The sequence below is a fragment of the Hypomesus nipponensis genome, chromosome 4 (genome assembly GCF_054491055.1).
Source record: "Hypomesus nipponensis isolate SF chromosome 4, ASM5449105v1, whole genome shotgun sequence".
NCBI lineage: Eukaryota > Metazoa > Chordata > Actinopteri > Osmeriformes > Osmeridae > Hypomesus > Hypomesus nipponensis.
In genome coordinates, this window is record NC_140364.1 from 2,303,732 (window position 1) to 2,317,625 (window position 13,894).

The following is a 13,894-nucleotide window of genomic DNA, read 5'->3' on the forward strand; positions in this document are numbered from 1 at the left end:
GAAATCTCTGTGCTAGTGTCTGTGACTTTAATCTAAAGGACAGGTTTTTTATTGAATGTTACCAACATTACCCACACAAAAAGGCACATGGGGCTTAGTTGTCACAAAATCAACAAAATATCTGCCTCTGGTTGAACAGGAATTATATAAGGAAAGATCATAATAAAACACATAGGGCCTACATATACAAAAGACAGGGCACACATACACACACAAACAAACATAAACACACACGGATACACAAATGCTCATGCTCATACATGCTTAAACACTAATCAAATCTCTATTGTCTTTTGTCTTTAAGTTTCAATGATGAACTCAAAACCTCATCCTCCCAGTGGTTAAAACTGGTATTAGCCTTACAACATCTTAAGCATAAAAAACTTTCCAAATGACAACTAAATATTACAAATCAAGTTTAATTCCTTATTTTCAAAGAAAAACATTTACTTTATTATTTTCACTGTCAGCTGTAGAAGTTCAAATTCCCTGGACTGTAGCCATCTCTGCACATCCCTGGATTGTGTGATATATGGGGTCCATAGTAATAACTGGAATTAGAAGTAAATAGGAAAAAACACAAATGTATTTTATATCCAGAAAAGAGTGAAGAAAGCTAGTTAATGTATTATGGAAACATTCTATAGAGGAAAAACACATTTTACATTAACGACCTTCCTGTGCACCAGCCAGATTGTAAACAGAATGTTCTGTAGGTCTTGAAGAACCTGGTGAAAGGTAACCTTTTTTTTATCAATAAAAGTAAAGACAGGGCCTATAAAGAATTCAGTAAAGAAAGAAAGATAACTTTTCTGTCACACTCACAAGATTCATCCTTTGGTTGTTGCGTCACATCTGATATTTCTGCATAGACGTGGTCTAACCGTCTATCTCTGTCACCCTCTAGTTACACATTGAGAGAACATGAGAGACCATAAATACCAGCTCCAACTATCCCAGGGGGATTTGTACAGACATATTACTTTATTGAGTCAACACTTTTGTCCAGAGGGATTTACAAATGGTGCGTTGTATTTGCAGGGGGGTGTAAGGCTTAAACAGATTACTTTCAGATTGCAAGACAGATTTCCGGACTTCTTTTGACTGAACTGGCTTTGAAACCCTAATAGCACGTGTATATCGTTATATCATGAATAACTCCTAGTCAGAGTGAGCCATCCAGATTTGGATGTGGAGATTTCCTTTTACATGCTAGACTGGAGTAACACCTGGTTAATGGACCACAGCCCTCAGCTCAGGAGTTTTAAGAGCGGATTGGAGACAGAGAAGACGAGAAAATAAGAATGGATATTGGGACAACCAGGAAAGAGTGAGCGGCCCTTGGGGGTGAGCTTATCTGGAGTTGGCAAAGCATCAACATACGTATGAACGAACAAATGAGAAAAGAGCAACAGTCCCCCTCCCCACACACATCCCTTGTGGTGTGGGGGGTGTGAGCTGTCAGCACCTGCCTGGTCGTCGTTCGGCCAACGCTGGACCTGGTCCTCAACCGGACAACAGCGAGTCTCCCGGTCCTGTCCTACATCTTTAAAGTTGAACTGTATGACTATGTTAAGCCTGTGTTCTGCTCCTCTCTCTCACCAACCGTCTCTGGAGGAGTAGATCCTTGTCTGAATTGCTCCTCCCAAGGTTTCTTCAATTTTTTCTCCTTTTGGGAGTTTTTCTGGGAGTATTTCCTTGTCTTCCTAGAGGGTTTGGGTCGGTTGAGGGGCAGTTCTATGGGCGTATGTGAAGCCCTCTGTGACATGCTTGCGCGTAAAACGGGCTATACAAATAAATTAGATTTGATTTAGGTGACGAACGAACAAGGAACCCGCACGGACGACCCCCTCTGCTGCTGCCTCCCGTAGTGACACGTAAACTTCACTTCCTGGGATCGATTGTAGGCCTATGGTCTAGAGGCACGGTATTTTTTGATTGTACTACAGTGGTTATGCCATTACTTTTAAATCTTGTTTTCAACCCAAGATGTACTAGATAGGAATTAAGTACTTAAAGCTATTCTGTGCTGGTGCCCTCTTTTTAACAGCGGAAAGTTAATCTATTTGGTATCAACAAGAACCTCACACGTTGTGTGACATATGCTTTGAGCTTTGAGTTTTCAAACTCTTACCATGCATTGCATTGTGAAAGCATTGAAAATGTTTGTTAATGTTTGTGTTCCACATGGTTTCATTGGTAAATAATTACTTATTTCTGATTTAGGTCCAAGTGATCATCAACTGAGCAAGGAAGACAAGAATGGTCTTAAAGATGATTTAACTTGAGCTGAAATAATTGAATATTGGCAAACCAAAGGAGTCCATAAAAACAAAGCAAAAAAATAAATTATAAAAAGGAAGATGACAAAAAAATCTAATTTGGCCCCCTCTGCGCCGCTGTTATCACCACATCTCTAGGACCAAACTGTCCCATCACAAGCTTTACATAACTCTAATTAAAGGTTTGCAACTGTCTTGCTTCTTGTAGTTCAATACTAGTACTAACACAATATTTACCGCAAAATTTGTATTTGTAAGATGAACACTTCAGCTTCTGCCTTTGCTTTGTGTCCAGAAGGAGGATGTGTAGGCTGGGGGACACTCTTGCCCCCACCTCTTACATGCTAGACTGGAGTTGCTGGGAGAACAACTTAATGTTGCATTGGTTGTCATATCTGGATGAGTAAGGGTCATGATGTGTGCAATTCCAGCATACTTGGTTAATGTTAAAACACTGTCCAGTTTACCCCTTCCATTGGTCCTACACCCGGGATCTGCTGATTTAGAATCAGGTCCTCTTCAGTTCAGTAATCTCACTCAGGCGGATGATGTAATAACTACATCTGATCCTGGATCAGTCCATGTCCTGTTGAGAATGTGTCGGTCCAGCTAACATACGTTTCCTCTGGCCCTGTCCGTCTTTCCTAACCACATCTCATTTTCGTCAGTACAAAGTGCACAGCTTGCACAAGCACCTGTCAAAGTACTGATTTAGTGTTCTGTTTTGTGCCATCTTTCAATCACACTAAAAGAAAAATACATTACATTTTCCACCACTGGAGATTTGTGTTCTCCATCAAACAAATGAAAAGAAAATACTGTACTATCTTATGTAATGGCCAGACGCCAGACACGTGTTTAGCTTGTTGTTGTTTACCTGCTTTCTGAGCCCAGCGTCTCCTAATGAGGAACCCCACAAGCAACAGAAACAGGATCAGCACCAGTCCTCCAGCGGCTACACCCACAAGCAGCTGCTGATGACCTGAGACAGGATATGACATCAGAGAAAGATACGAAGTAGAAAGTGACTCTGAAAGGGAAAGTAACTCTGAAAAGATCCTCACTTTAGTAATATACTTTGTAATTAGCTGAATGGACAAATACTATATGTAGAGTTGACATTATTTTCAAGCACACAGATCACTCCATAATGACCTCAGAGATGGAGATAAAAAGACATGAAAAATAGTAGATATCCTGTTCATCAAATAGTTGAAAGAAAAGCTTACCTTCACCATCATCATCTTCTTCTTTATGTTTGTTGTCAACGTTGGTATTGCATCAAGAGAAGAGTATAAGATCAATACTAGTTCCACATTGACAATGCACATTGCTCAGCTAAAGAATAGATGCAAGGAACACTTAAACTGAACAATTTTGGGCTGCAAGGATGTGGATTGAATTACATGTAGGCATTTTGTGGGAAAAGTCATTCTTCACCATTATACATACAGAACAGTCAAATGACACAGAGAATAACCTGCATGGCAGTTTGAACCATCCTTTCTGTTGAAGCTTCATATGGCAGTTATCTAGAACAGGGTCTAACATGTTACTTGCAAGAGAAACTAAAGAGGATTACTCCTTAGTGAGTGACTTCATAGTTAGCAAAATGCCAGAATACTGTAGAGTTAACCTTTTCATGTGTACAGATCACTCCATAATGACCTCAGAGATGGAGATAAGAAGACATGACATATAGTAGATATCCTGTTCATCACATGGTTGAAGGACAAATGAGGAGACTTACTCTTGTTCTTCTCACTCTTCTTATATTTATTCTCATCCTTCTTTGTGGCTTCACTCTCTTTAGTCACTGACATTTTATTCTCATCCTTCTTTTCATTCTGCACTTCCTTCTTTTCCTCCTTGTTGTCTTCTTTTTTCTTTCCATCTTCCTTATTCTTTTTATTCTTGTTTTTCTCTTTCTTCTTCTCTTTCTTCTCATCCTTCTTTGTGGCCTCCCTCTCTTCAGCCACTGACACTGTCCATGTTGTCACTGTCAATAAAAAACTAGTATTTCCATAAAGAATGACGGTCTGCCCCTTCTACAATGTACATTGTCACTTCTCTATTGAAATAAGTAGGCAATTCTACTAAACGTATTTCCTACTCCATGAAACAAATAATCAACAAGGTTACATGACATTAACATCTGGAGAAACTGACCTTTGTTCTTAACTCTTGTGGTTGGGTTCTTAGTGGTGTGAGGGGTCATGGTGACATCTGAAAGGAGGTATCATACAGCACCTTTATACATAGTCAGGACCAGCCCTGACAGTATTGGAGCCCTAGGTGAGATGTTTGATTATGCACCCCCCCCCCCTACAATATGTACATAACCCTAAACTGTAAAACCCAATTTCTGCAAGACATTAAACATTGTAACATCTTGGAGGATTGCGCGTAATATCTTGCAGGCTATCATTACATTGGTCACGTTTCCTGTCATGTAAACAGACCATCCTTTGTATTACAGCTGTTAAGAACGCCTGAGACACCTCACATGAGAGAGGAACTAAACAGGACCTACACCTTAGTGAGACTTTCAGCCTCTAGTGTAACATGGACATCTCAGTGACGCTATACTCAGTTAGCTGAAGTGAGATAAGATATCAAATCACATTAAAATACAACCCTGACAGAGACAGAGAGGGAGGCGGGCTGTGAGGGTGGTGGAAGCTACTGTATTCTTGTCACTGTCACGCAAACACAAAACAAGATAAACCGCAGGGGTGGAAACTAACTGAAACAAACATAATGTCATGTTGTCATGGTAATGTGGTTTGGATTGCGTCACTCGTATCTTTCGCCTGCTATGAGGGGGAAAAAAACGCGTCCCGTAGTAAGTATTAACATTTTCATATGTACAGATCACTCCATAATGACCTCAGATGGAGATGAGCAGACATGACAAACAGTATCCTGTTCATCAAATAGTTGAAGGATGAATGTGGAGACTTACTCTTGTTCTTCTCACTCTTCTTACGTTTCTTCTCATCCTTCTTTGTGGCCTCCCTCTCTTCAGCCACTGACACTGTCTTCTTTGTCACTGTCAGTCAAGTCCAAACTCTTATTTCCATAAACAATGACGGTCTGCCCCATGTGAGTGATTTGCCCCTTTTACAACATACATTGTCACTTCTCTATGGTAATGAGTGGGCAATTCTACGAAACATATTTCCTACTCCATGAAACAAAGAATCAATATGTTTATGTGACATTAACATCTGAAGAAACTGACCTGTGTTCTTAACTTTTGTGGTTGGGTTCTTAGTGGTGTGCATCGTGCAGCACCTTAATACATAGTCAGGACCAGCCCTGACAGTATTGGAGCTCTAGGCAACATTTTAGATTAGACCCCCCCCCCCCCCTTCCAATGTGTACATAACCCTGAACTGTAAAAATATCTTGGAGGATTACGCGTAATATCCTGCATGCTGTCATTCCATTGGCCACGTTTCCTGTCATGAAAGCACACCATCTTTTGTATTGCAGCTGTCAAGAAGGCCTGAGACACTTCACATGAGAGGGTGCCCATTTGGTGTGTACTGGAGCAGTAGCAGGCATGCTACGCTGCTGCTGGTAAATCTTACACTGACTAACGGCTGCTTCTATCTGCCCATCTAGACTGGACCACCAGCACAGACTGGCCAGGGATTTCATTTTACGATCCCCCAGTGGTACTAGATAAAGCATCTGCATATCCATGCTGCTCAGATCTTTTGTACTGGATCTCATATTATGCAGGGTCGTCAAGTTTTATCAAAAGCTTGGAGTGAGATTCCTAGCTAGCAAGATTTCCAAGCCATTTCAAATCAAATGCTTAGTTTGCCTGCTCATTTGAGTGCTGCAGCATCCCCAAACAACTGATCAATGAAGTCAGGCTGTTAAACTTAAAATAACTTGCTAAGAAGTTATTAATGTAGCCTATACTTAAACTGACATTTACATTCATGAAATGATTTTCTTTCCATATTCGCCACAGTATTCGAATGAAACGGAGTGGAATCTTTGAAAGCAATTTTCTACCTTATAACTTTTTGACACAGGTCAACTTTAAAATTATGTAACTTCAGTTGTGATAAAGATATGAGTGATTTAAGCAGATTTGTATTCAGGAGAGTTTGTAGTTTCCAACCCAAATGTTCACGATGTGAAGGGTTTCCGCTAGCCTGGCTGCCAGCCCAACTTCTCCCCGCCCACAAAAAAAATTGGTCGGGAAGTTGGGTCTGGAGGGTCTCGTATTGGGAACAACTACATAAAACCAGGATCTGGGCGGACCAATGAAATTGGCAGGCCGGGCTTTATACGATGATGGACAGATGATCAACAGTAACGTAATCAACAACGTCACGAAAGAGCCCTTGGGTTGAATATGTTTTCAACAAACAACACAGAATAATTTATCCCGATTTTTGCTAAGTTTGAGACCAATCCGAAATGGGTAAACTAGCACCCCATTTATTTGCTTACGTTAATAAAAGTTGCCTGCAAATTATGGAGGACCAAACCTGCCATATTTACAAATGAATGAATGAATAAATAAATGTCCACATCCATGCATTTAGGCAGAAATAAACTAATATATATATTAATGAATGCACAATTGTCAATCAATAGTTACATATATTTTACATTTATGTATTTATTTATTTTGTATTTATTTATTTATTTATTAATTCATTCATTTATATATTCATTCATTTATTTATTCATTTATTTATTCATTTATTTATTCATTCATTCATTCATTCATTCATTGTTCCCAATATGATAATGAGAGGAGGCCAGTAGGCGTGGAAACTGATGTTCAGACATTGCAATCAATCCAGAGCCATAGATTCAACCTAGCTAACGCCTGGGACACACTGGCTGCGAAGCGCCCTGGAGCGCCACAATATACTACGAATGGCGCGATGCTGTTCACACTAGACGCGCATTTCTCCACGCCGGTCACCAAGCCTTCACCTTCTCTGAGATTTTCTTTTCTACATGTAAAGCTGACATGTACATAAACATGGCATAGGCTACAGGCTATTTAGGCAACTTGTTGCTCCAACAATAACCGTCGCAACGGCATCCCATTCCCAACATAACGTGGCAACGTTTGGCTTTTGTTGCCGTAGTCTTTGTAAAATATGTGCTATGGGGCATACAACTCCATTTAGGACTAAGCTACTTTTCATCTTCGATGATTAACTTTGTGTCGTCAATCTTCACAAATTTCTCTTCTGCTTGATTGGGGGCTATATGCCAGATTGTCTATCTCGCTCTTACACACAGGACAAATATGTTGGTTTGACAATCAACAAGGATTTTTTATTTTAAAATGTTTACGTTTTTATCGGGGTAAACACATGGTTGGCTGGTCAGCGTAGTGAAGTTGGGTGTTAAGTGATAGCCCACAACTAACGTAGTAAAATCTTTATAACATGTTTGTTTATCCAAATATCATATATGGTGAATTAAATCTTTGTTTTCAACAAGGTCGGCCAGCCTGTCCATGTAGGCTATGTTGTCCATGACAGCAAGGATGGATGTAAGGCTACATAATCGAATACAAAGCGTGGAAAACGATTAGCCAATGGTGTGTCAAATACCGCCTACCTACTTTGATTGACACATCTCATTAACATATTGAGAAGAAGAAATACAGGAATGAATGAATGAATAAATGAATAAATGAATAAATGAATTAATACATGAATGAATAAATAAATGAATAAATAAATGAATACACAAATAAATACTAGTGCTGTCAGTTTAACGCGTTATTAACGGCGTTAACGCAAACCCAAATTAACGGCGTCAATTATTTTATCGCGCGATTAACGCTCTTTTTGGCCTAGCAAACTTTGTAGTTTTTTTCACATGCTGTTGCAACAACTACCGACGTTAGAAAAACTACAACACCACACCGAATCTAGCTAGACCGGAAACAAAACAACAGGCACGCCAAACACTCGTTTGGCTTGCGAGCTGGCTAAAGAGTAGTAGCAGAGCCCGTTTACGGATATTAGACATTCTCTGGTAGTAGGCTAACGTTACGTTTTGAGTGGATGACGAGCGCGAGATGCCGAAATGGATGCCAATAAGATTCTGAATGGAAAGTTTGCTTTTAAAAAGTTGCCAAATGGTTCTATTGACAAGACCAGTGATCTGTGTGTTTTGTCGTTGTAAACTGAGCTATCATCGCAGCACGTCCAGTCTGAAATACCACTTGATGGCCAAGCACACAGCTGATGCGAATTCTCTGCCCCCTCGTCAAAGCCAGGCGATTGCAATGTTGTTTTCAATAAAAAAAATATTTGCACAAAGCAATCAGAACCACTTTTCTATGTTGATAAGAGCATTAAAATTTGAAAAAAGATTGGGACAAAAAGAAATCAGGGACATTTAGAATAGATAAAAATGTGCGATTAATTGTGATTAATCGCGAGTTAACTATGACATTAATGTGATTAATCGCAATTAAATATTTTAATCGTTTGACAGCACTAATAAATACATAAATACATGTAAATTATAAGGTAATATTGATTGAAAATTGTGCATTAATTATTACATGTATTCATTTATTTATGTCTAAATGCATGGATGTGGACATTTATTTATTCATTCATTCATTTTTATGGCAGGTTTGGTCCTCCATAGCAAATGTGCTTGCGGATACTAACAGGGCACGAGCACAATAGTTCACAATGGCCGATAGCCGATTTACATGGAGCTGAATGAGCCATAGACTTATATTGAATGAGCACAGGGACAACTGGCTTGACGTGCCTGCCCTGTTGCAGCAAGTTAAGCAAATGTCACAGATACATGAAATGTTGTTAATAAAGTTTATTCCCGTTATTTAAAAAAATATTTCGTAAAAACTTTCATGACATGATGGCAAATGTAGGCTAATATGTTAAGCGCGAGCATAGATTGTTGACGTCTATCTGGAGCAAAGACGAAGATTTAATACTTTAACCGGTAACCACAATAGGAAATTATATAGGCCTATATTTAAATAATATAAGTCTTGCCTTCAGAATCTTTTGTTAAACACACCCATTATTCTTTTGTTGATCGTGTCATCAAGCCAGACTGCTTTTGTGGGACAATGAAGGTCCAGTGACTGTTTCACCCCCACTTACATCTGATGGAAACGTCTTGTAGCTTATAGGCCTATCCCAGCTAACACAGTTACGTTGCCCTTACGTTGCCGCAACGTCACTCGTTGACCAAACATACGTTGCCGCAACGTCTTTGGCGACGTTGCGGGACCGTGCATCTGTGGGGCGCCAGTAGGTTGCCGCGACGTCATCTTGTGAATCCCCTTTCAAAGGCAAATGTCCAATAAAGTCTAGGCTATTTTAGACACAGTTCTCAAGCTTTTATTTATTACATTATTACCAAGTCTTGTTAGATCACGTTATATCCATTAATAGGCGTTTGGTTTTGTAGGATGAACATATAAAACACATGGCCATATTTCTACACAAATGTTAAATTGAAGGCAGTGTGAAGAAAGTAAGCTATGCTTAGTCTGCATTATGGAAGATTTCGGTTACCAAAATAACTATAAAGCTTTCTTTGCCTGGCGAGAACAAAGACGGAGCTGTTCATGCTAACAGTTTATTTCATCCGATACAACGCATTGGAAATCATACTCATATCATGAAGAAAAAAAGCAACCTATGTGATGAGTTCCATCTAGAATAGCCCTATACTTAGCCATATAGACTATTTCAAAAAAAAAAGTGAAAGGAATACTATACAGTGACAGAATACATTTCCGTTAAGTTTGCATCATGTGTCTGATTCCTATCGGACTTGTGCCCCATTCTGCCACTGCAATGCCTTAGCTCACACGCTCGTAACATAGGCTCGTAACCATATCAATATGCTCGCGACTGGTTGTCGCAAAGTATGACGTGTACAGCTAGTTGCAAGCGTGCACGAGGTCTCGGAGCTAATACTGGTAGAAATAATAATAGATCTATTCGATCTTTGTTTCAGAGAGATATAACTACGGTGTCTTGTGTTATTCCTTACTGGAATCGTTTTGTCAATGATAATGTTTGGAAGAATGTATGGCTTTTCCCTAATCTATATTTAGTCACAAATAAAGTGAAGGAAATAACTTTTAAACTTATCCATAAATGTTATCCAGCAAAAAGCTATATTAAGAAAAGATTTAAGAAAGACATTGATGTTGTTTGCACTTTTTGTAATGAATGTGAAGAAACGGTTGTGCATTTATCCTGGCATTGTCCAATTGTAAAATAATTTTGGCAAAATCTTTGTAAGTTTATTACTGAAAGTATTGAGGCAGATTTTAGTTTATTCTGGAAGTATGTATTGTTTGGGCTTTTTGACGGTTCCAGGAAAAATAACTGTGTATATATAATTAATCTTATTATTATTATGGCCAAGTATCATATTCATAGATGCAAATTCATGGGAAGAATACCTTGCTTTATTGCCTTGAACGGAGAGCTCAGATAATATATTTTTTCAATAAAAAATGCAAAAAAATGCCAAGGCCGTTAAGACAGTAACAATCTGTAGTAGTTTAAATATATTAATGTAAAGGTTTATATCCCCTAGCGTAAATTTTTTGTTATGTTATTTTGTATTGATACATGTTTACTCCGAACGTAAATGTTTTTTTTAACTTTTTGTATCTTGTAAACTCCAATGCATTTGACTTTGTTGAAATTGCTAATAAAATAAAAAAAAATGGTCTCTGACCATTCCCATGGCCATGGAGCATTTTAGTGCTGAAGACCCGTCATCGGCTCAATCACATTTCATTAACAATTTCTACTTATAATTTTTTAACACAAACCTTCTTGGGTGTTTACAAACACCACAGAACTAAACAAGCCCACACCTTATTGAGAGACTTTCAGTCTCTTATGTAAACTGAAAATGAGTATAAGGGACACTATTCTCAGTTAGCTAAACTGAGAAAATATGTAAAATGACATTCTATTAGAATAATGAGATGGAGGGGGAAGTTACTGTATTTTTGTTACAGTCGCACAAACGCAAACCAAGACAAAGCGGAGTGGTGTTCTAAAGTTCCCTTGGTTTTATGTTGCCATAGTAACATGGTTCGGTTTGCGTCACTCAAGGCCCTGACGGTTTCACCTGCTGCGAGGGAACAAAAACTTTCTGAGTCAGACTCTCAGTTAGCATTAGTATTGTTGTTTCTGGGTTCCGGGTGCAAAGTGAATACACCATGCTTGTGTGTTATACATTTTCTCAACAAAGTCTTTTATCAGTAGGAAACTGGGTTTGGCTCAGTTGTAGAGCATTTGACTACCGATCAAGAGGTCACAAGATCAACTCCCCTGTGCTTTCCTTTGAGTAAGTGTCTGCTAAATGAATACATGATTTGTATTAGTAGAAAAGAGAAGGTAATAATGCTGTTTACAGTAAATCTATCACATGCTTCAAGAACAATACTGTACTTGGAGTTGGTGGACTTTCAGGAACACATTTTCTCTTCTTATCTTCTTCTGGGACTGTTTCTGGGATGTTGAGATGACATGAAAAAACACATCAGCTGACTTGTATTCTGAGGCCACAACAGAACAGATTCCTGGTGTATTTCTACCACACTGTCTACTGGCTCTCAGAGACTCACCTGGTGTCACTGTCAGATTCACCACTGGTTCACCGTTGCTGTAGTACACCCCACTGTCTGAGGAAATCACTCTCAAAATATTCAGTGATTTGTCTGCCCCTGAACTAAAACGTTTGCCAGGGTCATGAATGTGTTTGTCGTCACTGTCCTGTCCTTTTCTCACAGTCAGAATGTTAACTCTCCTTCCATCTTGGTCTCTGCTCCATGTTACATCACCTTCAGAGTGGCCACAACTCAACGAAGTGGTGGTCTTCTGCTGGACGGTTTGACAGGTCATCTCTATCATGACAAACATGGATGGACAAAGTATAACGGCTGTTATCTCAGAATGTGACTAGATGCAGGAAGCCTTCACTGTGTACATCCTACAGCTCAGGCTCCAGAACCTTCTGAATTACAATTGGACTAGAAAGATCCATATCCACTACACCTCAGAAAATATACGGTAATTCCTTGGACGAGCTTTTGAAAAACAACACAAAAATATACAGGAAAAGTAAAGAGACTGCCGAAAATGTACATGAAATCTAAAACAATATACAAGATTTAAAGTATCTACAGTGTATTCACCACAATATAAAATTACTTTCTTAAAGTCTTCCACTTAGCAAGACACCGCAACAATGTGAAATGAGCTCACCTGCGTAGTTCTTGCCGATCAAGACAGAGACTAGGAGGCAGAAGTAAGTGATCATCATGACTCTATGATCTGTCTGGTCTGAGGTGAAGCTGAGACAGCAGTTGCAATTATTTTTGAAAGGGAAGTGAGCCGACGTAGCCCCAAAGTTACCACAGACACAGACTCACATACAGATCAACACAGTCAACACACAGAGCCACGACTCTGGGGGTCAAGAAGTTACTTCTTGCACTCAATCAACATGCATCTGTACAACATATGTTGCTCGTGCTAGTGTGTGTGTGTGTGTGTGTGCCTGATAGACTGCATGCACAGAAGTGTTAGTGTAGATGTAGGAAATTTCATCCATGAAGAAACCCTCTTGTGAGAAACAGATTCAAATGATTGATCCAGAGTTGTCTGTCAGCACTGTTCATATTTTGAATTAAAAGCTGGCTTGCTTATTAACAGAAAGATAATATGAAGTGTATACATTTTTTCTGTATCAGTGAATATTGCTATGCTAATGAATTAACATGTTTATTATAATTAATGTGGGTGCACAGTAATATCTCTAAATCAAACTGTGAAACAGATTTACCCCAGTGTACAAACTCCATTTAAAATTCACACAGAATCAAAAGTAACCAACATCTTAATAAACGGCTGAATCATGGACACAGCACTTCATTAAAGGGGCAATTGACCTGGTTTTTGGGGTATTTCACACTGTTCCTTAAGGTCTCCGAATAGGGTATGTAACATTTGTTGGGTTGAAAATGGCCTGGGTGCTCTTCTATGCCCCTTGATAGATACTCTGAAATGTTCCCGGGAAAAAACACTAGCTTTTCTCCTTTTATGGTATGCTCATTAATATTTACATAAGATGCGTGCTGATTGGTTGGTTTTCAACGAGTGAAGCAGGGGAGCAAAAACGCAACATGGCCAACAGCAGCACTCACTGAAACACCGAAGGTGGAGACTTAAAATAAAAACACGCAAATAAATCTATTTAGCAAGCTAAACTAGTTGACATGCCTACAGTCTGGGTGTTACTAGTAACAGTTACTAGCAATGCTAACGTATCCTGTATCTAGCACCTGCCTTTCTCCAGTTCTTTCAAATAGATCATCTAGACAGGCGTTAGCAATAAGCCAGACTGCTGTTCGTTTTCTGGCTATTTTTTCGGAAGCTTCCCTTCTAATGCCGACTACAGCTAGTCTAGCTAGAGTCATTTGATGTGTAGAAACGTATTTAGCATTCTACCTATGCTATATACAGGACACGTTATCATTGCTAATAACTGTTAGCACAACATCATGCTGTCCTTACAGCTTGCGGTTGCAA

The 13,894-nt window shown here is 39.1% G+C and overlaps 1 protein-coding gene across 1 annotated transcript; it reads right to left on the reverse strand.

The window, feature by feature from the left end:
- Positions 1–403: 403 nt before the first annotated feature.
- On the reverse strand, positions 404–12,831 carry LOC146294975 (uncharacterized). The gene is made up of 9 exons (XM_084695618.1): positions 12,569–12,831; positions 11,929–12,207; positions 11,753–11,812; positions 4,452–4,508; positions 4,033–4,281; positions 3,512–3,532; positions 3,160–3,264; positions 826–903; positions 404–551 (listed from the first exon to the last, which is right to left on the reverse strand). The coding sequence occupies exons 1-9, from the start codon at positions 12,624–12,626 to the stop codon at positions 481–483; spliced, it is 978 nt and encodes a 325-aa protein (XP_084551744.1). The 5' UTR covers positions 12,627–12,831; the 3' UTR covers positions 404–480.
- Positions 12,832–13,894: the final 1,063 nt, after the last annotated feature.

Coding starts and splice junctions, on each gene's coding strand:
- LOC146294975 (XM_084695618.1), bottom strand. CDS start 12,626: ATGATGATCACTTACTTCTGCCTCCTAGTCTCTGTCTTGATCGGCAAG. Junction 904..3,159: donor ACGCTGGGCTCAGAAAGCAG/GTAAACAACAAC, acceptor ATGTGTAACTAG/AGGGTGACAGAGATAGACGG. Junction 552..825: donor ACAACCAAAGGATGAATCTT/GTGAGTGTGACA, acceptor TTCTAATTCCAG/TTATTACTATGGACCCCATA.